General features: G+C 62.2%; 2 protein-coding genes and 2 long non-coding RNA genes across 16 annotated transcripts in view; 2 read left to right on the forward strand and 2 right to left on the reverse strand.

Moving 5' to 3' along the window:
• The window catches only part of NOTCH1 (notch receptor 1), a 44,332-nt gene extending 36,930 nt beyond the window's left edge, over window positions 1–7,402 (forward strand). Inside the window, exons 28-35 of one of the 2 annotated variants that reach the window (XM_047830031.1) lie at window positions 58–274; window positions 443–530; window positions 628–793; window positions 1,318–1,613; window positions 2,696–2,843; window positions 2,930–3,027; window positions 4,168–5,612; window positions 5,677–7,402. In XM_047830031.1, the coding sequence (XP_047685987.1) occupies window positions 58–274; window positions 443–530; window positions 628–793; window positions 1,318–1,613; window positions 2,696–2,843; window positions 2,930–3,027; window positions 4,168–5,612; window positions 5,677–5,731 (2,513 nt within the window). In that variant the 3' untranslated portion in view covers window positions 5,732–7,402. Of the gene's footprint in view, window positions 1–57; window positions 275–442; window positions 531–627; window positions 794–1,317; window positions 1,614–2,695; window positions 2,844–2,929; window positions 3,028–4,167 lie in introns of both variants that reach the window. The other variant, XM_047830032.1, reaches the window with a different exon arrangement.
• Window positions 7,403–8,330: 928 nt separating this feature from the next.
• Window positions 8,331–16,070, reverse strand: LOC125150310 (uncharacterized). Its single transcript, XR_007146301.1, has 3 exons — window positions 14,970–16,070; window positions 10,394–10,501; window positions 8,331–8,498 (listed from the first exon to the last, which is right to left on the reverse strand). It is a non-coding gene; the product is annotated as an uncharacterized LOC125150310 (long non-coding RNA).
• On the reverse strand, window positions 10,537–13,289 carry LOC125150311 (uncharacterized). Its single transcript, XR_007146302.1, has 2 exons — window positions 12,171–13,289; window positions 10,537–11,937 (listed from the first exon to the last, which is right to left on the reverse strand). It is a non-coding gene; the product is annotated as an uncharacterized LOC125150311 (long non-coding RNA).
• Window positions 16,071–16,210: 140 nt separating the features above from the next.
• The window catches only part of SEC16A (SEC16 homolog A, endoplasmic reticulum export factor), a 33,714-nt gene continuing 23,604 nt past the window's right edge, over window positions 16,211–26,320 (forward strand). For 7 of the 12 annotated variants that reach the window (XM_047830042.1, XM_047830045.1, XM_047830046.1 and 4 more), the window contains exons 1-2: window positions 17,786–17,996; window positions 21,316–24,934. In XM_047830042.1, the coding sequence (XP_047685998.1) occupies window positions 21,377–24,934 (3,558 nt within the window). In that variant the 5' untranslated portion in view covers window positions 17,786–17,996; window positions 21,316–21,376. The other 5 variants (XM_047830039.1, XM_047830036.1, XM_047830037.1 and 2 more) reach the window with 5 other exon arrangements.

Genomic DNA, 26,320 nt, shown 5'->3' on the forward strand with positions numbered 1-26,320 from the left:
TGCCCCCCGGCTGCCGGCCTGCCGCGTAGCCGCCGCCTGATGTCCCGGCGCCCGCAGGTGAGACCGTGGAGCCGCCCCCGCCCCCGCAGCTGCACTTCATGTACGTGGCCATGGCCGCCTTCGTGCTCCTCTTCTTTGTGGGCTGCGGGGTGCTGCTGTCCCGCAAGCGTCGGCGGCAGCATGGACAGCTCTGGTTCCCGGAGGGCTTCAAGGTGTCAGAGGCCAGCAAGAAGAAACGGCGGGAGCCCCTCGGCGAGGACTCCGTGGGCCTCAAGTTAGTGGATGCCGCTGCGGCCCGTGGGGGGCGTGGGGGAGACAGGAGCCGCCCCCTGCGCGCCCACGGGCCTCGCCTTGCGCGGTCCGAGGGCGTCGGGCGGCCGCCAGAGCCGTGGCCTCGGGGGGAGCCCCGCTCAGCGTCGCTTTCCCGACCCCTTGCCCCCAGGCCCCTGAAGAACGCGTCGGATGGTGCTCTCATGGACGACAGCCAGCACGAGTGGGGTGACGAGGATCTGGAGGCCAAGAAGTTCCGGGTGAGTCGGGTGGGCTCCAGGGCCTCCCCGGGCGGCCCCAGCCCACCCCGGGCCCCAACCCCGCCGTGACAGGGCCCTCTGCTCACCCCTTCCTCAGTTCGAGGAGCCAGTGGTTCTCCCCGACCTGGATGACCAGGCAGATCACCGGCAGTGGACCCAGCAGCACCTGGACGCCGCCGACCTGCGTGTGTCTGCCATGGCCCCCACGCCACCCCAGGGCGAGGCCGACGCTGACAGCATGGATGTGAACGTCCGAGGGCCGGGTAGGTGCACAGCCGGCCGCCCGCACCGCCCTCCCCCCCCCCCCCACCCCAGAGGCTCTAGGGGTCCCCCTTGTCCAGCCGCCTGCCTGGGGTCGGTATTCTGGAAGCTGAGCACGGGGGCAAGGTGTGCTCTCTCCTTGGAGCGGGACAAGACGTCCCAGGAGACTCCGTGTCCTTAGCTGGCTCTGTCCTGGGGGTGGCTGTCTGCCCGCCAAGTTAATTTCTTGTCTCGAAGGGCCCAAGCTGTGGGTTTCCCGACCACGCGACTCTTACGTCGCTTGTTCTCGGGTGGGTTATTGGTGAAGGTCCCGGGCGGGTCAGGCGGCCAAGCTGCAGGGTCCTCATTGCCTCCGGCCAGTTGGTGGCTGAACCTGGCTCTGCCCCTGGGGAAGCTCAGGTTGATTGTGGTGGCTCCGGGCGGCATGGCCGTGGGTGCCCAGCCCCGCGGGACCGGCAGCACCGCCCTGGGGCCGCTGCCGGGGGCCAGCCTTCCTGACGGAGCGCTTGTCCCTGCCTTCACACAGACGGCTTCACGCCCCTCATGATCGCCTCCTGCAGCGGAGGGGGCCTGGAGACGGGCAACAGCGAGGAGGAGGAGGACGCACCCGCCGTCATCTCTGACTTCATCTATCAGGGCGCCAGTCTGCACAACCAGACGGACCGCACTGGCGAGACCGCCCTGCACCTGGCTGCCCGCTACTCGCGCTCCGACGCGGCCAAGCGCCTGCTGGAAGCCAGCGCCGACGCCAACATCCAGGACAACATGGGACGCACCCCGCTGCACGCAGCCGTGTCTGCCGACGCGCAGGGCGTCTTCCAGGTGGGCGGCTGCGGCCACGCGAGCCCTTCTGTCAGCCCGTGGCCTGCCTTCCTCCCTCCTGGTCAGGGCTGTCGACCGGGCTCACGGAGCCCCAGAGCCCCCGATACCAAGTGTAACCTCGGCGGGGTTCGTGCTGAACGGGCGCTCTGAGTCGCGCACTCGCGGGGGAGGCGGGCCACCAGGTGGTGGCAGAGCTTCCTCGCCCCCACCCCAGACAGGCTCCTGGTCCCGCTGTGGCGGCCCATCACGGCCTCCCGCCTCCCGATCGGCCTTGGCTGGAGGCGTAGCTGGCGGCGGCAGTGAAAGGAAGGGTTTAGGGGCTGCGGCTTGCTGCTGGGAGCCCGGGGCAAGGGTGGGTCCGGGGAATTGGACGTCTGGGTTTTTGGGGAGCATCCCCACACAGGCCCCTTTTGCAAGCCTCCAACTGGTCCCCCTGCCGCACCGCACGTCCGCGGGCTCTGAGCAGCCTCAACAGACAGGCAAGATGGGGCATAAACGGGGGGGGGGGGGGGGCGGTCATCACAGGGGGTCATCACAGAGCTGTAATTTAGGGAGTTTTTAGCACGTTATCTTGCTGCAGTGAGGCTAGTGAGAGACGAGAGGAGCATTGAAGCGAGCCCCCTGGAGCAGGCTCTGTTTGCTCCCACGGCCTTGGTGGCATAGAGACGCGGGAATTCCCATGGGCATCTCGTGGGCGTGAGGCCAGCCCTTTTCACCCACCAGTGGGCAGGGACTGTCCTTCTCGCCTGTGGCCCCGGGCACAGCGGCACGTGAGGGAGGGCCTGCCCCTCTTCCGTGTGTCTGCAGGGACACGGCGGGTCTCAGCGGTCTGAGTCCGCGACTCAGACGTGGTTCTGCCCGCTGTGGCTGGGCGGGGACTTCACCCCTGCGGGTCCTGGCTGGTGGTGGCAGGATTAGATGAGCACGTCGGCCCCTGGCTCCTCCAGCGGTGGCCGGCGGAGCTCCGCCCTTCCTGCTCCCCCCACCCCCCCCACCCCGTCCGGGCTGGTCCAAGAGGGGGCTTTGTCGCCGGCGGCCCTCGACGCCCGTTTGCCAAGCCTGCCCCCTCCCCTGTTGCGTAGATCCTGATCCGGAACCGAGCCACGGACCTGGACGCGCGCATGCACGATGGCACGACGCCGCTGATCCTGGCCGCCCGCCTGGCGGTGGAGGGCATGCTGGAAGATCTCGTCAACTCGCATGCCGACGTCAACGCCGTGGACGACCTGGGTGAGCCGGGCCGCGCGGTCCAGCCCGCCGAGGGTGGGCCCGGTGCCGCCTGGCCTGCCCCAACCTCCTCTCTGCCCCGCCCCCAGGCAAGTCCGCGCTGCACTGGGCCGCCGCCGTGAACAACGTGGAGGCTGCTGTCGTGCTCCTGAAGAACGGGGCCAACAAGGACATGCAAAACAACAAGGTGGGCTCGCGGGCCGGCGGCACGGGGCCCGGGCGAGGCTGGCGGGTCCCTTCACCCGGCACCACCCCTTTCTGGCCACGGGACCACCGAGCCGTGGGCACAAACTCCAGACGTGGGCCGTCCCGGTGAGGGCCCCCGAGCTCGTGCGTGGGTGGCACCAGCTCTTTTCCCTCGTTCACGACGTTTGCCAACAGCTCCCGAGCGAGCGCGTGCGTCTCAGCTCAGTAAAGGGTGCGGCCGCAGCCGTCCCGTGTCCCCGCGACCTGCGCCGCACTTTCTGTCCCCGGCCGTCACCGGGCGGGTGGTGCACGTAGAGCCCTGTCGCTGGTGGTGCGGGGGCGTGGCACATGGCGAGGCCCCCGGTTAAGCGTGAGCGGCCATTTGCCTGCACACGCAACTTGCCCGTTACTGCTGTGGTCTGTCCCCGAAGCGAGGGAAACGCTTTGCTCCCCGGCTCCTTGGCGGCCGAGCCCTGTCCACGTCTCCCTGACCCCACCTGGGTCTCCCTCCTTCCTTCCTGGGGGACACAGCAGCTGTTGGGACCCGGGCACCCCTGAGTCCCCTGCGGGCCAGGCTTTGTTGCTTCCTCCCACTGAGGAGACCGAGCCTCAGAGATGCGGCGGCTGCCGGAAGGGCATCGGGCCGTGGCCAAAAAGCCTTGTGTGAGCCAGAGAGGCCCCGTGAGGCCACGCAACAGCCTCACTGGGGACGTGTGGTATGCCCACCGTACAGATGAGAACACCGAGACTCGGAAGGCGCCGAGACGTCAGGGTTACTTGGGGACTGTGTGGATGGGGAACCCACCCCGGGGTGCCCAAGGACGCCCCTCAGGGATCCCCAGGTCCCTGAAATTGCCGCACTGTTTGTGGCTACGGCGTCCTGGAGGAGAGAGAGGCCCCAGGCGCAGATTTCCAGTGGTGTCTGTGCCCCTCGCAAAGGTAAAGTCCTAGCGATTCAGAATCTAGAACCCGACGGGCTGCCTGGGAGCAGGTCTCAGAAGACGTATTTAGGGCTGTTTCCTCTTTAAGACTTCACGAGGCCACGTCACGGTGCGGTTAAGGGATTAGGGTCGACGTGAACCTCCGTCTCCCCCGGTGGGTCCTCTGGCGACCCCCCCAGCTCCCCTTTGCCCGTTCCCAGGAGGAGACGCCCCTGTTCCTGGCCGCTCGGGAGGGCAGCTACGAGACCGCCAAGGTGCTGCTGGACCACTTCGCCAACCGGGACATCACGGACCACATGGACCGCCTGCCTCGTGACGTCGCACAGGAGCGCATGCATCACGACATCGTGCGGCTGTTGGACGAGTACAGCCTGGCGCGCAGCCCCCAGCTGCACGGCACGGCCCTGGGCGGCGCGCCCACGCTGTCCCCGCCGCTCTGCTCCCCCGGCAGCTACCTGGGCAACCTCAAGCCCGCCGTGCAGGGCAAGAAGGCCCGCAAGCCCAGCACCAAGGGCCTGGCCTGCGGCGGCAAGGAGGCCAAAGACCTCAAGGCACGCAGGAAGAAGCCCCAGGACGGCAAGGGCTGCCTGCTGGACAGCTCGAGTGTGCTGTCGCCCGTGGACTCCCTCGAGTCGCCGCACGGCTACCTGTCGGACGTGGCCTCGCCGCCGCTGCTGCCTTCTCCGTTCCAGCAGTCCCCGGCCGTGCCCCTCAACCACCTGCCCGGCATGCCTGACGCCCACCTGGGCGTCGGCCACCTGAGCGTGGCCGCCAAGCCCGAGATGGCGGGGCTGGGCGGGGGCGGCCGGCTGGCCTTCGAGGCGGGACCCCCGAGGCTCTCCCACCTGCCCGTGGCCTCCAGCACCAGCACGGTCCTGGGCACTGGCGGCGGCGTGAATTTCACCGTGGGTGGGGCCGCGGGCTTGAACGGCCAGTGCGAGTGGCTGTCCCGGCTGCAGAACGGCCTGGTGCCCAACCAGTACAACCCGCTGCGAGGCAACGTGGGGCCGGGCACCCTGAGCACGCAGGCCCCGGCCCTCCAGCACAGCATGATGGGCCCGCTGCACGCCGGCCTGTCCACGGCCGCCCTGTCCCAGATGATGAGCTACCAGGCCCCGCCCAGCACGCGCCTGGCCGGCCAGCCTCACCTGGTGCAGACCCAGCAGCTTCCGCAGGTGCAGCCGCCGCAGCAGAACTTACAGATGCAGCCGCCCAACCTGCAGCCCCAGCCGCCCCAGCCGCACCTCGGCGTGGCCTCGGCCGCCGGTGGCCACGTGGGCCGGAGCTTCCTGGGCGGGGAGCCGAGCCAGGCAGACGTGCAGCCGCTGGGCCCCGGCGGCGGCGGCGGCCTGGCCGTGCACACCATCCTGCCGCAGGACAGCCAGGCCCTGCCCGCCACGCTGGCCCCGCCCATGACCACCGCGCAGTTCCTGACCCCGCCCTCGCAGCATAGCTACTCCTCCTCGCCCGCGGACAACACCCCCAGCCACCAGCTGCAGGTGCCTGAGCACCCCTTCCTCACCCCGTCCCCCGAGTCCCCCGACCAGTGGTCCAGCTCGTCGCCGCATTCCCACGTCTCTGACTGGTCCGAGGGCATCTCCAGCCCGCCCACCAGCACGCAGTCCCACATCGCCCACATTCCAGAGGCGCTCAAGTAAACAGCCGGCGCCCCAGCGGGACCCTGTGCTTCCTTTCCCAAGCCCCGCTGGGGCGCCTGCGTGCGCTCGGCGGACACCGGGACTGACCAAAGGGGCTTTTTCTTAAGAATCGTGTTTTTATACAAAATAAAAGGACGAGGATTTTAATTTTTTTTTTTTTTTTTTTAGTATTTATTTATGTACTTTTATTTTACGAGGAAACACTGCCTTTTTATTTATACGAAATGTTTTCTATGTCTCCAGGTAACAAGTTTTGTCTGTTCCGAGAAAATAAACTAGGTCTCAGTCACGAATTTCCTACTTATGACATTGTGACGTGTTTGTAAACTACAAACAAAGATTCATGATTTATAAATGCCACTAATTTATTGACTTTTTTTCTTCTTCTTCACAACCCAAAAAGAAAGGATGCTGGACAAGGGAGGTTTGGACCAGCATTGTCCAGAAGGGGGTGTGGGCCTGCTGCCGTGGCCCCAGATGCCCCCGCCCCGCGCCCAGCCCCCTCCCACCTGCCCAGGTCCCCTGCCTTGCGTGAGAAGCTGCATCTCGATCTCGAGGCAAACGACGGGCAAAACCCCCACCCCTTTGGCGTGTGGATTAAGTTGCATCTAGCAGAGGAATGTTGTAAAATGTAAATGGTGGTTTCTGTGTTTCGGTGGGTTTTTTTTTTAATGATCGCTTTGAAAACATGCTTTGAAAGATGTGTCCTTGGGGGGGCACCAAGAGCACATTTCATGGTACCGATCGTGAATCTTTGTTTCGGGTTCAGTATCACGTAGCTGTTCATTGGTCTTGTGAGTTCCTGTTCCTTCTGGAAGTTCTGCTGCCCCTGGCCTTGATACTTAAGCCTTGCGTAAGCGAGGAGCCCGCTGGCCGTGGGGTACCCGTCTTGGATGCCACGTGGAGGAATCCCACCCTTTTCTGGGGAAAGACACTGCCCGGGCCACCCCAGCAGCTCAGCGCGGACACTTTCTTCCAGGACAAGTGGAAACGGACTAGCAGCACCTGGGGCCCAGACCCAGCTCGCGGGGCCAGACCCCTCACGGCCCCAGATTGACGAGACCCCAGAACAGTCTCTCAAGACTTTGGAGAAACATGGCTGTGTCCGGCCTCAGTTCCCAGAGACAGATCATCGCACGGCCTGGTGTGTGCGGCTGAGGCGGTGCCCTCGGCAAGGGGGGGGGGGGGCGATCCTGCCTGAGGGCCACCCCCACCCCCGGTCTGGGGGTGGGGGGAGCACGTGCCCAGGGAAGGAGCAGACACTTGCGATATCAAGTATAAGCCTGTGGCAAACTAAATGTCTGTAAATACATTTTTAAAGGTGGATTTTGTTTAAAAAATCTGAATGAACAAGTCTGTCCAGGGTGTCCGGGGTCGTGCTGACAGGGACGTCAGAGCGTGGCTGGGCTCACGACCCGGGCCTTGCCACCTGACCCGCGGCTGCCAGGCCCGTAGCTCATGAGAGCAAACCTGGGGAGGGCACCCCGCTGCCCGCCTTGCCCGGCGGGCGTCGGCCTCCTCCAGGCAGCCCCTCCGGCCTCCCCGGGGGCAGTGTTGTGCGTCCCTAGCGGGCATGACCAGACTCGCCCTAGGATGTTGATTCTTGCGGGGTTTGGGAAAAAATAGAGTGTAGTTTACAGCAAAAGGAAACTTTTTAAAAAAGTGATCTACGTGCAAAACCGTAGGTGATGAAAAGGATGTATTTTTTTCTTTCATCTTCTTTTGTTAACCGATTTGCAATAAAAGGAACGCTGACGGTCATCCGGATTTTGCCAAAGCTGGTTGTGGCACTGGCTCGCTTTCTCGGGGATGGGGGGCAGAGGGCGGGGCCGGCCTACTTGGAGGGAGGCGGCAATGCTGCTCCCTCGGACGGCCAGGGACGAAGACCGCCCAGCCCTGGCCCTTGGGGTGCTGGGACTACGCCATGTTCAGAAGTTCAGCAGCTGTCTCTGCACCCGTCTGGTCCAGGCCCCGTGCAGGGAGCCGGGGACACGAGTGAGCAGGGCACGAGCAGCCCATCTCAGGGGACTCCCAAATCTGGGGTGACACGGCTGCTGGGGCACCAGGCTGGAGGCGGTCCCTTCTGCCTCGGTTAGGGGGCAGGGCACCACTTCGACCCAGGAAGCCCACTACACGCAGCAGGTGCACAGGGAGGGGCCCAGAGGCGGAGGTGAGGAACCCAGAGCCCAGCAGGAGGGCAAAGGGAGCCACGCCCGAAGTGCCCAAGCAGGGACACCACGGGGGTGACACAGGGAGTGGGGAAGGTTCCACGAAGCCGAGGGAGCCCTGCTGAACAGGGATGTCAGACTGGCCCCTGCCGGGCCCCCACACATGGGCCCCCTCCCCGGCCCTCCGACCTATGCTTTTATCTCCACCGGCCCCACCCCAGCCGGTGGACTGGAGCCAGATGAACAAAGGGAAAGTCTGCTGGGCTCCTTCTGCCTCAAAGTGTCACCCGCCCCCGCGGGCCTGGCCTACCCCAGTGCAAGCGTCATCCCCAGATTTCCTCGCCGACTCCGGATGCTTCATTCCAGCCCCCTACCCAGATGGGACGACGGGTCCCGGCGAAAGGACTGTGGGAAGCGACCCAACTTCTGTGTGCCAAGGAAGCAGACCCAGCCTGAAATGTGCCCAAAGAACTCCCAGCACCCGGAGATGCCGCTCCTAGGCGTACACGCGAAAGAAACTAAAGTTGGCCAAACAAGTCCAGACATGCACATGTTCCCAGCAGCACTGCTCACAGCTGCCGAGAGGTGGGAGCAGCCCGAACGCCGGTCAGCTGATGTGCGGATGAACAAAATATCGATGACACTGTGATGGTTCATGTCACGTGGCACCTTGGCTGGGCCATGTGGCCAAATGTGAGAGGGTTTCTGGACGAGATTAACATTCGAATCAGTGGACGGAATAAAGCAGAGCCGTCCCCAGTGTGGGTGGGCCTCGTCCGATCAGTTGACAGCCCGAATGGAACAAAAAGTTTCAGTGAGAGGGAAGGCCTCCAGCTTCACACTTGACGGGGAACATGGGTCTTTTCTTGCCTTTGCACTTGGACTGAGACATCCCTTCTCCTTGGGTCTCAAGCCTGCTGACTCTCAGACTAGAGGGTAACCAGCCCCTCTCCTGGTTCTCAGGCCTTCAGACTCAGGCTGGAACTCTAGCATAGACCCTCCCGGGCTCCAGCTTGCTGACCACAGATCTGGGGATAATCTTGTGAGCCAGCTCCCCACCATAAACCTCTTTATACATATATGCACCCCATTGGTTCCGTTTCTCTCGAGGACCCAGACTAATTCCATCCAGTGGGATATGATGTAGCCCTAAAGCCCTGTGAAGCCCTAAGACGCCCCACAGCGTGGCCAAACTTCAAAAACATGATGCTGAGTAAAGGAAGCCTGACACGCAGGCCACACGGTGTGGGCCTCCATCTGTGGGCAGTGGTCAGAGCAGGTGAGCCCTGAGACGGTGGGAGGGCACAGCGTGGCCCCAGGGCCGGGGCAGGAGGGCAGGGACCGTCACTGGGGCAGGAGAGGTGGGAGCAGACAGCGGTGCTGGGCGCACAGCTAAATGTCACTGAGCTGTTCGATCCAACATTTCCTTTTCCGTTGTATCTCAGTTACTTGTTTAGCAGAAAGGAAGGCCTAGCCGCCTTTGAACTTCCAAGAAGTTTGTTCAGGTTGTGGGACCCACTGGCGTGGCAGGATGGGCCTCGGGGGGGGGGGGTGGTCCCGCTGGTCTCTGGGGGATCTCTCTGCTCCTCAAAGACCCTGGAGCTCCTGGCAGCGTGAAGGAGGCCCGCAGAGGAGCACGGTGGTGCCCCCTTGAGCCTCACCCTGCGGGAGCTCACGCTGGGCGTGGGGCAGCAGACAAGGTCCTGGGGGAGGCTCGTCCCCCACCACAGGCTGCTCCGTCCTGTCCCCCGCCCGCCCTGCATCCCCCTCCTCAGACACTCATCCCCACCCTCCTGACTCCAAAGCGCTGGCTGAGATTCCCACCCATTTTCTCCCTGGGGCTCAAACCCGCTCCCGCTCTCCTGGCTCCAGAGCCCCCACCGCCAACGGGCCCTCCCTCCCCCCCGTGGTCCTCATTCCTGGCCGTACAACCTGAGCTGGCCTCATCCGCCAGTCCCTACCGTCAGAAGGACCCCTGCCCGGACACCACAGGCCCCCCCAGGGAGGGCACAGGCCCTGACTTAGATCTGTTATGGCTCGGTAGCGTGTCCCCACTCCCCACAATTTATATGTTGAAACCGCAGCTCCCGGGACCTCGGCGTGTGGCTGTGTTTAGAGACAAGGTCCTCACAGAGGTAATTAAGGTAAAGCGAGCTTGTTAGAGTGCACTCTAATCCGATCTGACGGGCGACCTTATGAGATCAGGACACAGACACGCACATGGGGACCAGCAGGCGAGGACACAGGAGGAGAAGGCCGGCTGCGAGCCCAGGAGGGAGAACCTCAAGAGGACCAGCCCGGCCCGCACCTGCATCTCAGACACCCAGCCTCTGGAACTATGGGGGACTTCATTTCCGCGAAGCCACTCAGTCTGCGGGGCTCTGCTACGGCAGCCCGAGCAGGCAATACAGGGTCCCAGGTCATACCTCTCAGGGCCCGAATGTGTGTCCCGGGGGCCACAAACGCCAGCAGTAGCCATCAGCTGGCGGGGGCGTCTGCCCTGGGTCCCTGTGCCTCCTCAGGGTGCCACTCCCCAGGGATCCGAGGCTTGCACTTTTCAGCATCCCAAACACACGAACCCGCCACGGCGGCTGCCCTACCTGCCCTCCTGACGCTTCCTCAAGGATGGTTCTCCTTCACGACTGCCTGTTTGAGAGCGGGGGCGGGGAGCACTTTTCCAGGGTCTCAAGGATGATTCAGAGTTGCACCTTCCACATGCAATTCAAATATTTTCGCAGCCACGTTAAAGTGAAAATAAACAAATGAAGTTTACTCACACATCATAATAATCCAATGCATCCAACCAATTGTCATCTCAACATGTGATTGACGCAAAGTTAATGAGATATTTTACATTATTTTCCTCTCTCTCTCTCTCCCTCTCTCCAACTAGGTCTTTGAAATCCAGTGCGTGTTTCGGGCTATCAGTGCTCCTCAGTGTGGACCGGCCACGTGTTCAGCTGCTGCACGTGGCTGCACCCTGCCACACTGGAAGGCACAGATTTAGACCATGCGGGCACCCGTGGGCACCCGGGAAACCCGAGGCACATCACTGGCGTGGGGTCTTGCTTCACACTGTTCTGGGGTGAGCCCCAAATGTGGCTCCGCACCCCTCTGGCCAGAGCAAAGAGAGGACCGCAGCGGCGCCCACAGATGAGACTGGCAGGGTAGGGCGACACCCAGCCACTCGCTGGGCCACTGAGCCACGCTTCCGGAGCACGGCGGCCGCCAGAGACTGGGCTCGGTGGGGGAGCCGATCTTCTGGCTGGTGCCGCCCTGGTCTCACTGCGGCCCAGTCTTCCGTGGGCCGGTCCCATCCAGAATCCACACCCAGGAGCCCTGTGGGAAGGGACAGCGCCGTGGACCCAGACAGGCGCTGGAGAGCTTCCTGCGGTCGCTCCTGGAGGGGAGTGACCCGCAGCCGGGGGCCCTGGCACGATGACAAAGTGCTTCAAGCAGGAGCCTGAGCAATGCCGTCCGGCTGGGTGCCCGGGCAAACGGAGACCAGAAGCGCTGCGTCCCCAAGCACTCGGTGGGGGTCGATGCGTTTGGGGAGCCCTGGGTCAGGGCTCGTTTGGACTCCGGATGCTCGTGTGTACCGTGGGCCTCGATGAGGGCAAGCGTGCGTGGTGGCTCCCGGACGGACACACCCTGAGGGCCGAGGGCACAGCGCCCTTCGAGCTCAGGCTGGAAATGCTGCTCCCCCAGCACCTCACACACCTGGCTGTGCCCCCCGCCCCGGTTTGCGTCATCTTGTTTTCACCTTCCTCGCAGCTGCTGTTTACCCGAGGCGGGTGACTTGGCTCCTCTGAGCCTCAGGGTCCCCAGGGGAAAAGTGGGAGCTGCTCAGAGCCGACCCCAGAGGCCGCGGGTAGTCAGGACGCAGGGACGGCATGGCCGCTGTGGTGACAAACTCTGAAGCTGGTCTCCCCCAAACCGGGCAGCAGCCCCGCCCATTGGTCTGTAGGGCAAACGCGACAGGGGCTGAGCGTGAAGCGTCTCGGGTTGGATCTGCCACGTCCACACGGTACTGGACTCGGGCTGGTTCCTGCACCAGAGCCCGTGACACACCAGCAGAAGCTCCGTGGGTCTCTGACACTGAGGGCCGTGACCCTCCTGGTCTTGCGTTTCTCCCTTTTAAAACCTGAGCCCTAGGGGGCGCCTGGGTGGCGCAGTCGGTTGAGCGTCCGACTTCAGCCAGGTCACGATCTCGCGGTCTGTGAGTTCGAGCCCCGCGTCGGGCTCTGGGCTGATGGCTCAGAGCCTGGAGCCTGCTTCCGATTCTGTGTCTCCCTCTCTCTCTGCCCCTCCCCCGTTCATGCTCTGTCTCTCTCTGTCCCCCCCCCAAAAAAAAAAAAAAAAGTTGAAAAAAAAAACCTGAGCCCTAGGAAAGCATGTAACCTTAAGTTACTTATTCTCTACCTCATTTCCTCGTCTGGACAACGGAAAGCGGGCGGTGCAAACCTGGCCGAGGCCCTCACCAGGTACCAGCGCCCCTCGTGGGGACAGGACGGTGTGGAATACGGGCGTTCTTGACGGAAAACAACGCCTTCTGGCCCCCGTAGCTGCGGATTAGATCACTGAGCGCAGAGCTCGAAAAATACACGTTTTCTGTTGTCCCGTTAAATTCGACTCGCGGAGGATTTACGGAACACCTGCTGTGTTCGGGAGACCAACCCCAGTCCTGAAGGGGTGGGTGGGGCAGGGGGAGTCAGAGATGAAGAAGCCCCTGGAGAGGGCCGCAGCCTAGAGGCGATGTGTGGAGCCAAACCTTTCATCCTGCTGCACCCAGGCCGGATGCTACAGGAGCCCGGCCTGTCCCAGATGCCAGCACCCGGAAACCCTAGGACTGGAAGGCGGCTCTCTGCCTCCCCCTGCTGGCAGCATCCTGCCAGTGCCCGCGTGGCAAGCAGGTGGCCCCCATGGGGATTTCCACCGGCGACGTCTGCAATGCACATGCCGCCCAGTCATCCCGCCACTGCGCTATCCCAGTTTACAGATGGGAAAGCTGAGGTCCAAAGAGGCGGGTGATTTCCCCAGGTGTCACCTCTCTGAGCCAGGGCCGCGTGATTCTCCTGGTCCACGTTCTCCTAACCATTTGTGGCCCGGGAGGGCCCACAGAGCCCACGTCGCTCAGCCGCATCACTTCTCGGGCAGGAACGCGGCTGCTCAGGACCGGCCGCAGCCAGCCTGCACTCGGCAATGGGCATTTCGGGCCTCTTCCGCGCTCCACCCTTCTGTCTTCCCCCAGGCCTCCAAGTCCATCCCTGTAATCGCCACCAATGCTCGGGACTCTCGCCTTCCTGTCTTATTCGATCCTTCGTCTGACGTGAGGAGAGCTGGTGCCGGGCAGGGCGGCAGGGAGGGGTGCAGACACAGCTGGCAGCGAGAGAACCAGGTCCTGCCCTTGGGAGTCAACCGACGTTCAGCTCTCCCCACCAGTCCGGCCCAGCAGCCTCACTGCTCCCCCAGGGGCCCAAGGCTGTCTCCTGGGCTCCTGACTCTCATCAGCACCTTGCCAGAGCCAGGGCAGGGGAAGCTGAGTGGGCGATGGCATTCTTGCTGGGGAGGCCCTGAGAGCTTCCGTGCTTCCAGAGATCACGTGCAGGGCCCGAAGAGCCCCCGGCAACGCGCAGCCGGCAGCCCCCCCCCCCATCTCCCCCTTCCCAGGTTTCTGCCCCTTGCCGCTACAGAAGCTTCTGTTTGCCGCGGCCACAAGTGCTCTTTTCCGCCATCCCTAGCTCTAGCGGGTCAGCAGCAGGTGGGACCAGGCCTTGTCAGGTGCCCTCACGGTGCCCCCCAGCCCCGGGGGCACATTTGCAGCTGTCCAGAGTCTGTGCCCCCTAAGAGCGGAGGCCTGGCCTGCTGGTCCGCGGCCACACTCCCAGCTCCTCGAAGTGCGGGGCACGCGGTAGGGGCTCAGCCAACGAGTGCGTGGTTTTGTGAGAGAGGTCTCTCGGGTTTTTCCAGAGCCCTGCTGCAGCTAACAGAATACGACTCACTTAGTCCCGTGGCTCTGATTCTCTGTGGCCCGACTGGTGTGGAATCCGTGCCCTTCTGGTGCTTTCTACGACCCTCCTGTCACTTACAGTGTCACCTTATACGTTTAGTACTTGGCTCAGCGGTAAAGGGAACAAAAGACCTCTGAGGCCTGCCGGGTGCCGGGCACGTCTGCAGACGCTGGAGACGAGGGACGAGACCGTGCCATGCTCGTGGTAATGACGACGCCGATGGTGGGGACATTCATCAAGCTCAGCCTGGATGTGGATTTTCTCTTGCAAGGCCTCCCGGGAGTCTGGGAGGATCTAATGGGTCTGGCTTTGCACCCCAGCTGCACCCTCCTGGAGCTGCCTCCCTCTCCTCGTACCAGGCCTGGCCACAGCCCGCCAGCCGACTTACACGCACACTGACAGGTGCCACAGAACACGCTCAAACACCGGCTATCTCCGCCCCCAGATCGGCTGTCTCCCGAAGGAACTGATGTCCCCTTCCTCTCCACGCAGACCTCCTCAGCTGCATGGCTGCCTCTTCCGAAGTCCCGTCTGCCAGCTCTTTCCACTTCCGAGGCCCTCACGTGCTTTCGGCCTGGACCATTCAGCCAGACCTGTCTCACGGAGGCAGCCCCTTCCTAGCTCCAGGCAGAGTCGAGCAGGCCCCCTGCCAAGCCCCCAGCCTCGGTGCCCAGGACTGAGGACTAGAGTCGGGGGCTGAGCAGAGCACCTGGTGTGGAGCAGGACCGTCTTACAAACGCCCACTTACAAACCACACCTACTACAGCTACTTTATGCCCTGGAGGAGGGAGGGGCAGAGGCTTACGGCCCTGGACCACCAGCCTTTGTCTACGGGGACACCGTGGCTACCCTCCACCAAGGGCTCCTTCCACAATCACCTAAGCGGCTGGGTGTCAGCTCCACAATCTAGGAAGCTCCAGCTCCAGGGTGGGCATGCATGGGCAGCGGTGGGGGGAGCCCCTGATCCCCTCCCACAATGTGCTCACTGTCTAGACCAGTGCCGTCCAGTGGAAATATGCCAGGTACAGACGCAATTTTAAAGCTCCTACTAGCTATGTTCAAGAGGGAGACAGATTAAATGAGTTTTAACGGTACACTCAACTCACCATACCCAAAATATTATCGTTTCAACACGTGATGAAGAGCTGCCAGTAGGCTATTTTACCTTGTTGGCATCTGGCCTCTCATAGGCACTTAGGTCCCAGCTCAGCTCAGCCCCCTCTGGGCGCTCGGTGCCAGTCCTCCCTGGACAACGCAGGCTCCTGGGAGGGGCTGACTCTCGTGATCCTGCAAACGCAGTGTGACAGGGTGCTGCAATGATGCAAAGGACAGCCGGGTTCCCTGGCAGAGGCTCCGCCCATTGTCCTGGCATAGGCTCCGCCCATCGTCCTGGCAGGCCTGCAGCCCTGTGTCCTGTGTGCTCGGGGTCTCGTGACTACAGCTCCGGTCATCATGAGGAACTAACAACCTTGCCCTCTGGAAAGTGCAGCAGCTGACGCCAGCCCCCATGGCGGGGGGGGGGGGGGGGCTTCAGGGAGGTGGTGGCATGCGTCTCCAGCCTCCGGGAGCCTGGGGGGATACGGAGGAAGGAGTGAATGAGTGACACTGCAGGCAGAGGGAGGGACGCTTCCTCAGAAACAGCAACAGCTGTCATGGCAGTGCGCCCCCCCACGGCTCGGGCCCCTGCCCGTTCTGCAGCCAGAATCACCCTACACCCAGGACAGTGCGGTTCGTGCCTGTTGCTCTGGTTTAAGCATCAACAGCATCTCCTTTTGGCCCCCAAGTTGTCTAGGTGCTCCCCCGCCTGGACTCCAGGTTGCCGAGGACGTGACGGTCAGGGAGGTCAAGGAAGCTGACAGAAGGCACACAGCATCAGGTAGCAGGCTGGGCCTTGAGGCCGAGGGCCTGTGACTCAGAGCCCCAGCCTCCACGACCGATGGTGGGCCCAGAGCCCTCTCCTCCACACCGGGCCCCACATGGCCAAGAACCGGAAGGCCTCCACTCAAGAGGCTTAGCAGGAGGGGGAGGGGACGGACCCCAGCACCTTTGCCTCTGCGTGCCCACGGCGGGGGGGGGGGGGGGGGGGGGGCAGGGCGCGGTGACAGTGCCATGTCTCTGTGGAGTGGTTTGTTGGGACAAAGTGACTGCAGGAAGTGGGTCAGGGGCAGTGGGGTGGATCCAGGGAGTCCCAGCACCTATTCTCTGTGTTGACATAGGTTAGGATCTCCATTTCTGCAAGGCAAATGTTAGCTTAGCAGAGTGGCCACGTCAGAGGGACTGAAACTCTCCCCGCACCCGCTGGGGCCCTGACAGCGTGGCTGCTCCCTGCCAACGTCACAGCAAACAAAGAGCTGAACCGCGCTCCTTCCTTCTTCCCAGGCTTCTGAGTCCCACGGGTGACCAGGGAGTCCTCCCACCCCGGCCAGGCCTCAGCCGCTGCTGCACTGGCAGCAGCAGCCGCTGGGAGCTCGACCACCGGCGGATGCAAGCGTGTGGGCACACCTGCCACCCGTCCTGCCCTCTGGAAGAAGCTGGGGTGAGCGGGGGCAGGCTGCTACTTTTCCCTCTCCCTGCCAGGCAGGTGTGCGGGTGAGCGGGCCGGGGTCTGGGTGGCTGCTTCCTCGCCTACCGAACCTCTCTATTCTCACTGGGAAAATGAGGATACAAACGGCAGCACCCTCTCGTCCCTAAGATCCACCGTGGGAGGGCTCTGATGGTGCCATCCTCGGGGCGGAGCAAGGGGGCTAGCAGGGCAGCCCGGCCTGACACTCGCTGCCTGGGGGAGGCGCTCCAACGCAAACGCCCGCTCAACGGCTGCGGAACACAGAACGGAGTCCTGGTCTCCGTCCACGCGGTGTCGGGGACCAGACCCGGCGCCGAGGGAGCCAGGCCTCCATGGGGGCAGGGCGGGGCAGGAAGAGGAGCAGGAGCGGACGGCGCGAGCCGCGGGGCGGCGTGGCTGCAGCCGGGGGCCGAGCAAGCAGGGGGCCGAGCAGGCAGGGGGCCTCGAAGGGCGCCTGCGGACCCTCCCGGGGCTCCGCGCGGGGCAGACGGGCACAGCTTTCCGAGCGCCGGACGCGGACGGAAACGAACTTCGCGGGCAGAACTGGAACCCCGAGCCGCGAGTGGCCGTAACCAGGCAACCGGCGAGCCGCCGCGAGGTGCGCACGCGTAGCCCGCCGCGGAGGCCGGCGCATGCGCAGCCGTCTGCCGCCCGTCTCGCCTTGGAGGAAGTCCAACGGCCAAATGGAAGGGTCGCGCCTGCGCCAGGGCGCCGCTCGGGTTCTCGGCGCTGCCGAGTAGCCGTTCTCGGTGGGTGCTCCTGCTGGCCTCGGTCGTTCAGGACTGGTCCTTCACTTGGGTATGACTGAAGAACCCTTACTCTTCTCACACCCTAAGACGAGAAAGACTGGGAGAAAGAGCTGGCATAATCAGGGTGACGTCTCTGGGCAGTGCCCCGCGCACCCGGCCCAGCAGGTGGGCGAAGGGCGGGTCGCAGGGGGCGGGGCTAAGGTGCGAGGCCGAGGGGGCGGGACGAACGGATGGGCGGTGAATGACGGGGACGCGAGGGGCGGGGCAGGGGGGGGTGGGCGGGACGAAGGGATGAACGGTGAAAGATTGGTCGCAGGCGAGGGGCGGGCCAACGGGGCGGACGAGTAGATGGCCGGCGAAGGACGAAACGCCGGAGGGAGGCCGGGCTAACGTGCCGGGCGCCGCGTCACGGGAGCAGCTGCGGCGGGCGGGGCTGGTGGGCGTGGTCGGCAGGCGTGGCGCGCACTGACGTCGCGGTCGGACACGTCGGCGGCGCGGCGGCCGGAGCCGGATGTGCCAAGATGGCTGCTGCGGCTTTCGTGTCTTCGCTTGTCGCCGCAGCCCGGCCGGCTTCCGCCGGCGGCTCTTGAGGGGTTGGCCCAGGGGTCGCGGAGGGGCGGGGCACGAGCCGGGGTGGGCCTCGGCCGCCCTGTGGCGCGCCGGTGAGGGCCGGGGTCGGGCGGAGGGAAGAGGCCGGGCCGGGCCCAGCCCTGAGCGGACTTCGCGTCCCCGGGTGCCGCCAGGGGTCGGGCAGGGGCCCCGGGGGCGAGCAGGGGGACCTGCGGGGCCGGGGCGGGCCAGGGGCGGCCGAGCGAGCGACCGTCCTGCCGCCTTCTGCACCTTTGTCGGCCGCCTCGTCGGACTGACGTGGACCCCGCAGGTATGGCCGGCTCTGTGGCAAGTGCCTGTCCGGCTCCGCTGTGTTGACACTTGTCTTCGCCCTGGTGGCCTCGACGGAGGGGGGGGTTGTGTTGGAATGGTGAAGATAGACCAGACCTGCGACTTCTCAAGGAGTACGAACATTTAGGAAATTTCTTCTAACGGTTTTGCGTGTCCTTTGCTTCGAACGTTCTTAAGTTGGTTTGTCCTCAGCGGCTGGGAGATTTTTCCCGAGCCGTGCCGGTGATGAGACAGATTTGCATTTCGTGGCAAAGTGACCGAGACGCTCGCTGCAGCGGAGGTCGGGCACTTGTGTCTCGCGTGAAGGGTTCCAGGAACGTGTGATGCAGTTAGTACCGGTTTGGGGGCGAAAGTGTCGTGCGGAGCGTCTGGTCGCGTCCGGGCCATTTGAAATCGGTATTTGCAGGTTCACCTAAGAACTTCCGAGTGGCTGCAGGTGGGGCACGAGCTGCTTAAGGCTGTGTTTTAAATACAGACGGCGTTCACCGGGGAGGGCAGCGAGGGCAGGGAGCAAACTGAGTCACACACAGTTGCTCCAGAGCCACACTTTGGCAAGTTTCAGCACAACCGGTCTCCCTGCAGGTTCCCCCCCCCCGGCCCCCCGCCCCGTGCCTCTTCGTAGGGTTCCGGTGGCTGGTATCTTAGCAAAGGTCAAAGGTGAGGCCAGAGGCAGGAGAATGCTTTCTTGTCCCCGTGATTCGTTCGGCCCAAGTGGCAGTGAGTCTCCAGACCGTACTGACCGTTTTCTTTGGGGTAGCGTGCGCCTTGTAGTGATTCTTCCCTGAACGTCAGTGCGTCCTTTGGGATCTTTGCCATTTTTAGCAGTGTTCCGACTCCCCCTTCGTGTTGGTTCCCGTCTAAACGTGTTTGGGGCCGTACTTGGAAAAGTTGGAGTTGGCGGTGTCTCTGTGTCAAGCGCCCCACAGCCTGACTGGGACGTGACACTCGCAGCCTCCAAGAGGGACACTGTGGGCAAAGGGCAGCGTCTCCGGGGCTCTCTGGCGCTCCTGTTGGCGCAGCCTCAGTTTGCGGCGGCCGCTCCGAAGGTGCTCGGAGCATCTCAGTGCCTCAGCCAGGAATTGGACCGAAGGTCGGAGGTGGTTGTGCTTAAGTATTTCTCGCAGACACAGGGTGGTCCGACGAAGGGCTAGGTTTGTGAGTGATGCGTTTTTAAGAAAAACAGCCAGTGTCTTTTTAAAGTTAGAGGACTTGGTACCAAGTGACTTACTGGCTGGAGGTAAGTTCCCTGGGGCCAGCAGAGAAGTGATAGGCGGCGTTGCGGTTGGCGAGTAGAGAAGGTCCAAGAGGATCATGTTCATGTTCAGGATCGTTTCACACGCAGCTGCCTTATTGTTGAAAAGCTGTCAGTTGTGGGTGGGGGGTGGGGGAGATTCTGTTTTGTAGGAAAGGGGTAGCGTTTGCTATAAACCGGTTCTTAGTTCAGGAGTTGGGGAAGTTTCTTGAAGGAGAACGTTTAAGTATCCACGCTGTCCGCGTTTTGATGACATTTCTGTATTGAACAGCAGCAGGGGTCAGGGCATCCCAGAACCCACTGTGAGTAGGATTTTGTAAGATGCAGCTGAGAAGGAACCTTAGATTCTCTCGCTTTGCAGACAGAGGGTCTGGGTCGCAGGAAGAGAAGTGGTGTGCTTGGGGCCGGTCAGTTGGCCTCCCGGCCCTGCCCTCACAGCCACGCCTCTGCGGTGTGATGCTCTGGGCCTCTGCCGTGTGGTGTTTCTTTCTTACAGCTGCTTAGAGCGGTTGAGGTCCTCTACTGGAGCCTTACAAGGAGGAAGTCGTGTTTCGGAAGACGTGCTGGGCGCCTCTGTCCCACAGATAAGAGGAAGAGGCCGGGCTTGTTGTCCGATCGGTCCTTGTAAAGCTGAGCTGTACACATTCTTTGCTCTAAAGTGACAGCTTAGAACCAAACGAAGCCTCCAGTGCTGTGCCTAATACAGTCCGTCGAATTTAAGTGAGTTTCAGAGTGCTCGTCAGTCCAGAGGGCTTCCCTGTTGGCCTAGGACACACGTGGACGAGCCGTAGTGGTAGTGAGCTAATAGACCCATAGGACTCGTTTCCAGAGAGGGGTAGGAACCTTCACCGTAAGTAGCTTTACTTGAGATACATTCACAAATGTCTCCTTTTATCGACTCTGAGAAAGATTGCCAGGAGCAAAAGTGTCGTACACCTGCAGAAACGTGTGGGTTAAACCCTGGCGCCCTCCCACTTCTCCCTCTGGTGTTTACTTTCCTCCGTGATCGGTTACACGTCATCTGTTTGTTTGTGAGGGTGGCCCTAGGGGGGAGGACTTGTGCCCAGAGAAAGACAGCAAAGAGACAGTACCTGGGTTTGTGTCTTAAAAGTACCGGTTAACCGTTCGAGGTTACATTTAACGTGTTTTCTTAAAAAGCGGAAACCACCGCTAGTTCTGGCAACAAAACACACTGGAAAGATGATTTTGTTTTCTGTGAGAGGTTTGTTGGCACTCTGGTTGAAAGTTTTTGAATCGAGTCAGTTGGGTCAGTTTTAAAGCTGCTTCACGTTTCATCGGGGCTTTCGTTCCGGACTCACTTCTTGACAGCCCTCGTGGCCAGAGGCGGCTTGTTCCGCTCACGGTGGCAACCAGGCACAGCGCGGGAAATGAGACATTCTGCACGGTGGCATAAAGGGCATGTTTGTATATTTCAGATTCCGCCTGCAGCTTGTATCGCTCTGTACTTTATAATGCTTTTTCGTTAAAACGGAAGCGCGCATCTTAAACTTCCGTTTTCATTTCAAGATGTAACATTAACCTGCGCGAAAAGTATGATGTGCCATCTTGATACAGGAGTTGGCTCTTTCAGGACCCGGTGGTAATTTACGGGCAGGTGTCCGGGTACCGGGTAGTAAATCAGACCGGCAGTTAGGTTGCGCTTCGTTCATCGCTGCCCACTTGGCGAGGGCATCGCGGAGGCATCAGGCGCGCCGTGTGGGTGCCCAGCGGGGCTGTGAAACTGAACCCCAGAGAAGGCAGTGACTTGTCTGAAGTCAGTCAGTGAGCTCAGGGCACAGCCGGCGTTTGCATCCATGTCCGGCCGTGTTCTTGTCTGTGCGCTCAGCTGCACCGGCCGGCCGCAGCCCCCCACCCGGGATGCGGTTCTGGGTGGGCGCGGGGGTAGGAGCAACGTGTCTCGGGACCGAGGACACAGACTCTCAAGTTGTTTCCAGCCTTTCTCTGTTTTCTTCGTTCTCCTGACTCCAACTGGGAGTTTGAATACATGGATTTTATGCTAATTTCTTCTTTTTCTTTTTCGGTTCAGGTTGAGGAAAACCTATATCCTGCTTTCTGTGAGCAGCACCTAGTTGTGCAACCGATCGGTCATGCAGCCGCCGCCTCAGGCAGCCCCATCAGGCGTGGTCGGGCCACCTCCGGCCGGGACTCCTCAGAGCATGTTCTGGTCCAACAGATCTTACAGGAGACAGGCAAATAGTAACGCACCGGTGACCCCGATAACTTGCCCGTTGCAGCCGGTAACGGATCCGTTTGCTTTCAGTAGACAAGCGCTACAAACCACATCGTCGGGCAGTTCGTCCAAAAGCAGCACGCCCGTTCTGCAGGGCCCGGCCCCGCCAGCGTTCCTTCAGCGCCCTGGTCTGCCTGTGCCTCACGCGAATGCTGGGGATACCTCGCAAGGACCTGCGTTGCAGGCCACAGCAGACGCCGGTCCGTTTGCCAGCGTGTTGCCACCTTCAGCGCCGCCGGAGCCAGAGTTGCACAGGAGTGCCGAGCTTGCTCCCAGCTCGGAACCCGAAGTTCAGACTCTGCCATGTCCTCACATTCCAGGAGCGGGTGCCGACAGTCCCCACGGGGGCCATCCGCACGCGAACGTGCTTGGGACCGAGAGACCCCTGAGTCGGCAGAACCCGCACGACAGTGCTGTGGCGCCGTCCCCTTTCTTCCCTCAGCCTCGTCAGCAAATGCCAGGGCAGTGGGGGCCAGGGCAGGGAGGCCCACAGCCCTCAGGTCAACATTATTGGCCCCGCCCAGAAGGACCTGTTCAGCACCCGGTGCCCCACGCCTCCAGCGTTTCCCTCTTCCCCGCTCCGTCCAGCCCGTATCACGGTCCCGGCCACGAGCAGCTCAACCCACTGGTGTGTTTGCCAGGACCCTTGGCCGGTGACGGAAGCAATGAGCCGGCCTACCTGCAGAGTGGTAACCAGTCAGCAAATAACTTTGATCCTGACAACGCGTTCAGGCAAAATTCTAGAGCTGGGAATCCTCGGGCAAGCCAGGAGCTCAGGCCAAATCCAGGAGTGAATAAAGAGCAGTTGCCAGACCTCGCTCTTGTGAATCCCCTCGCTCAGGGAAACAGCCCAGAAAGCCATTTGCACTACCCCCCAGGGGCCGAGACCAGCCGGGTCCTGCCGGAAGTGGACTCGGGAGCTCTCTCCATGTTCTTCCACGGCGGAGAGACGGAAAATGAGGAGAACCTCTCATCTGAAAACACAAGCTTCGCTGGTCGGTCTGACTTGGATGGCTCCTCCCCCGGCCCGGGACTTGGTCATGCTCCCGCACGTGTGGGAGTGGGTGGCGTTTACCACGCCTTTCCCAGAGGTTCCAGCAATGAGGCCACGCAGCAGGGAGGCCACCCGCAGCCTTATTTCTCTCAGTCTGCAGGCGCCCAGCCTGATAGACCGGCCACGGCAAGCGCTGCCGTCACTGTGTGGGGCGGCCCAGCAGGCGCAGGGGCTCACGCCAGCAGCCCACAGTACGAGAACGTGGAGGACTTAGAGTTCATTCAGAATCAGGAAGTTTTGCCAAGTGAGCCCCTAAGTTTGGACCCTTCCGCCCCCGGCGATCCGCTCAGATACGGCCCCAGGCTCGGTGTTGGGGGCCACGCTGGGGGCGGGGGCCCAAATCTCGAGGCCCCGGATTCAGTGCCACACCCCGTGCGATCCGACAGCGTGTCATCCAGCTACAGCAGCAAGAGCCACAGAAATCTTCCAGGTGCGGCCAGGCCTCAAGACCTGGGGGGCACTTTCATTCAGCAAGAAGTCGGAAAACCTGAAGATGAGTCTTCGGGGAGCTTTTTTAAGCAAATTGATTCTTCTCCTGTAGGAGGCGAGACAAACGAGACCCCCGTGAGCCAGAATCACCGCAGCAGCCTGTCCCAGCCCTCAACCCCAAGCCCCCCAAAACCCACTGGAATATTCCAGACAAGCGCGAATAGTTCTTTTGAACCGGTGAAATCCCACTTAGTTGGAGTAAAACCAGTTGAGGCCGATCGGGCCAAGGTGGTGGGCGAGGTGAGGGGGGCCGGACCCCACCAGAAGCAGCACCGGCCAGCTGCCGCACCGCCTGACACCTGCCCTGGCAACTTGGAGCAGCCCCCGGACAACATGGAGACCCTGTTCACACTCCAGGCCGGTTCTCTGCCCTTTACCGTACCCGTGGAGGCCGAGCACGGGCCTGGGCACGCTGGGGGGCCGCCCTCGGAGACCGTGCTTCCGGCAGCTGAGAAGAGGCCCTTGGCCAGGGCCCAGGGAGCTGTGAAGTGCGAGAGCCCAGTGACGACCTTGTGGGCACAGAACGAGCTCCCGGATTTCGGGGGCAGCGTGCTCCTGGCCCCGGCTGCCCCGGCACTGCACGCGCCCGTGAGGCCTCAGCCCTCTGAAGTGATTCAGCCTCCTGACGAGGGAGTGTCCGGTCAGCAGCCCCGGCAGCCAGGCCCTGGCCTCCCTCTGCAGAGCAGGGATGGCGTCGGAGCTTCCGAGAACCTCGAGAACCCTCCCAAGATGGGAGAAGAGGAGGCCCTTCCCTCGCAGGCGAGCTCGGGCTATGCCAGCCTGTTATCCTCACCGCCCACCGAGTCTTTGCAGAATCAGCCAGTCTTGATTGCCCAGCCTGATCAAAGCTATAATTTGGCTCAGCCCATTAATTTTGCTGTGTCCTTATCGAGTCCTAATGAGAAGAGTCTGCCCTGGAGAGATGCTTTGGTGGGGGATAAACCGACAGCAAGCAGCCGGACTGTCGGGGGGGACTCCGGAGAAAGCGCTCCTGCGTCTGGGATCGTAGCCGCCTCTGTCACCCGCTCGCCTCTGCCCAAGAGTCTCCCGCAAGGTAGCTTTCCACAAGTTCCTGGCACTTCGGAGACCGTTTGTAATCAACCTGCTAATTTGCTGGTTCAGCCGCCACCTCATCCGGTTCCAAAGAACTTGCTTCCAGAAGGCCAAAAGGTTCATAATGCAGAGAACGTTCTTCCCGAGCTGGTTGGTAGCCCTGCTGGAAGCACAGGCGTGATGTTGGTGCCGCCTGCAAACGCTACCTCGGTCCCTGCTGGTAGTAAAGCGGATCCCTCCGGTAATCGGGAAGAAACTTCTGGAGCCCTAGACTTCACGCTGAATAGGACTCTGGAAAATTCTCTGAGGATGTATGGCCCGTCCCGTTCTGACAGCCCAGCTTGTCCGCAAGCCGTCACCGGTCAGCCTAGACAACCTGGGCCAGGGGCACATAACCCAGACCGTTTCTACCAGCAGGTGACAAAAGACGCTCAGGACCCATGTGGCCTAGGGAGGGCCCAGCAGGAGCCGTCGCCGGCCCCCCAGCAAGGGCCCAGAGCAACATGTTCAGAACCTTCGAACCCAGGAAGCCCGCCGGTGCAGGGGCAGTCCCAAAACTCGGTCCCGCCACCGGCAAGTCCCGCTCCAGCTGACGCGGGTCAGCAGCTGCTGCCTCGGCCGCCTCGGTCCTCCAGCGCGTCCATCGTGTCCACCAGCTCCAGCCAGGCAGCCGCGCGGTCGGACCAGCAGTGGCTGCAGCCGCCGCCTCCCTCGGACTTGGCAGCTTACTACTATTACAGACCCCTGTACGATGGCTACCAGTCGCAGTACCCCTCGCCATACCCGCCGGATCCCGGCACAGCCTCCCTCTATTACCAGGTACGGTCAGGCTCTCGGACGGTTGAACCCCGGGGACCGGTGGTCTCTTTCTCCCGAGTCGTGCTCCTTGGCAGGCTTCTGTTGCTCAGTTCGGAAGCGGCCTGTAGGCCCTGTGGTCTGCACCGTCGTGCAGAGTGCCCGTTCCTGCACCACTGCTTGGGGAGCGTGCCCGGCTCCCAGAACCCTTGCAGGTTCACACTGCACACCTGTGTGTTGCGTGGTGCAGAATCCCTGGTTAATTTTTAGCACGCGTGCCCCGGCGTGTGTGGCTGGGGAGCCCTCTGTTTCCTGTCCCTCCGGTGGGCTCTCTGCGGGACCAGAGCTCTGAGTCACGCACCTTGGGAAACTGGGATATCCCCTCGAAGCTCCGGTGTGGTTTTGACGGGAAAAATCTACCCAAAGAGGAACAGGACAGCGCAGTGTTTTAAATCCCTCCAGGAGAGTAGAAACATTAAGGGAAAAAAGTTAGGTTCGGAACGAATCCAAGCAAAACGGCCAAGGGGGATGAGAGACCGTAAACGTCCCTCGGGCGCATGGCGGTCCCAGCAGCGGGGCGGGGGCGGTGCTGCGCCCCACAGAAGACTTGCCGTTCACAGTGGCCTAAGCATGTGAGTGTTGTGAAACACAACTGGTTCTGCCCAGTTCTCTGGTACTTTGAAACGGTGGGGTTCAAATGCACATGTTGGATCACAATGTGCTTCTCATCATCTCTAGTCCCAGCCCCGCATCATGCGAGGTCGGCAGAGTGTCAGAGGGCCAAGGAGTGTAGACCAGAAGTTTGGAAAGCACGGTCCTACGGTGGGCAGGTGGCCATCCTGGGGACCTCTTAGAGGCGGCTCGGGGGTACAGGGCTGGTGGGGGTGGGTCGGGCGGTAGCCCCCACTAGGAGGAGGCTTGTGCCTCCTTTGCAGGCTTTGAGCGTCTTTGGGATTATATGAATACCGTGCATCTAACCCCTGAGATTAGCAAATTTGAGATTCTGGAAGGAGCCCCAAGGACTCCTGTTTCCATACAGGGAAACTGATTTCAGATCCATCCAGCGCCCAGGAAGGGCTGGCAGAGCGCGAGGGGAGCAGTGTCCCCGCTTTGGGTTCTTTGTGCAGCAGCCACACGTACATCTGGGAAACTCCAGCCAGAGCCCAGCACCACTCCTGTGGGAGCCCGCTTCCTTCCGCCCTCCCACCTTGTGGCCACAGTCTCCGGTGGTGTCAGGAATAAGTCCGCTGGACGTGATTTCTCCACTTCGGCCAGGCGGTGGTGGAGAGTCAGGCTCGTAGACCAGAGGGCTGCTTCAGGTCCCCACGTGGCAGCTCCTTAGAGACCGTCGTGGCCAGTCATGAGCCTGCGAGGGGTTGAAAGCCTCATGAGAATAGAGTATGAGCCTCT

This window comes from Prionailurus viverrinus, chromosome D4, assembly GCF_022837055.1.
Source record: "Prionailurus viverrinus isolate Anna chromosome D4, UM_Priviv_1.0, whole genome shotgun sequence".
Taxonomy (NCBI): domain Eukaryota; kingdom Metazoa; phylum Chordata; class Mammalia; order Carnivora; family Felidae; genus Prionailurus; species Prionailurus viverrinus.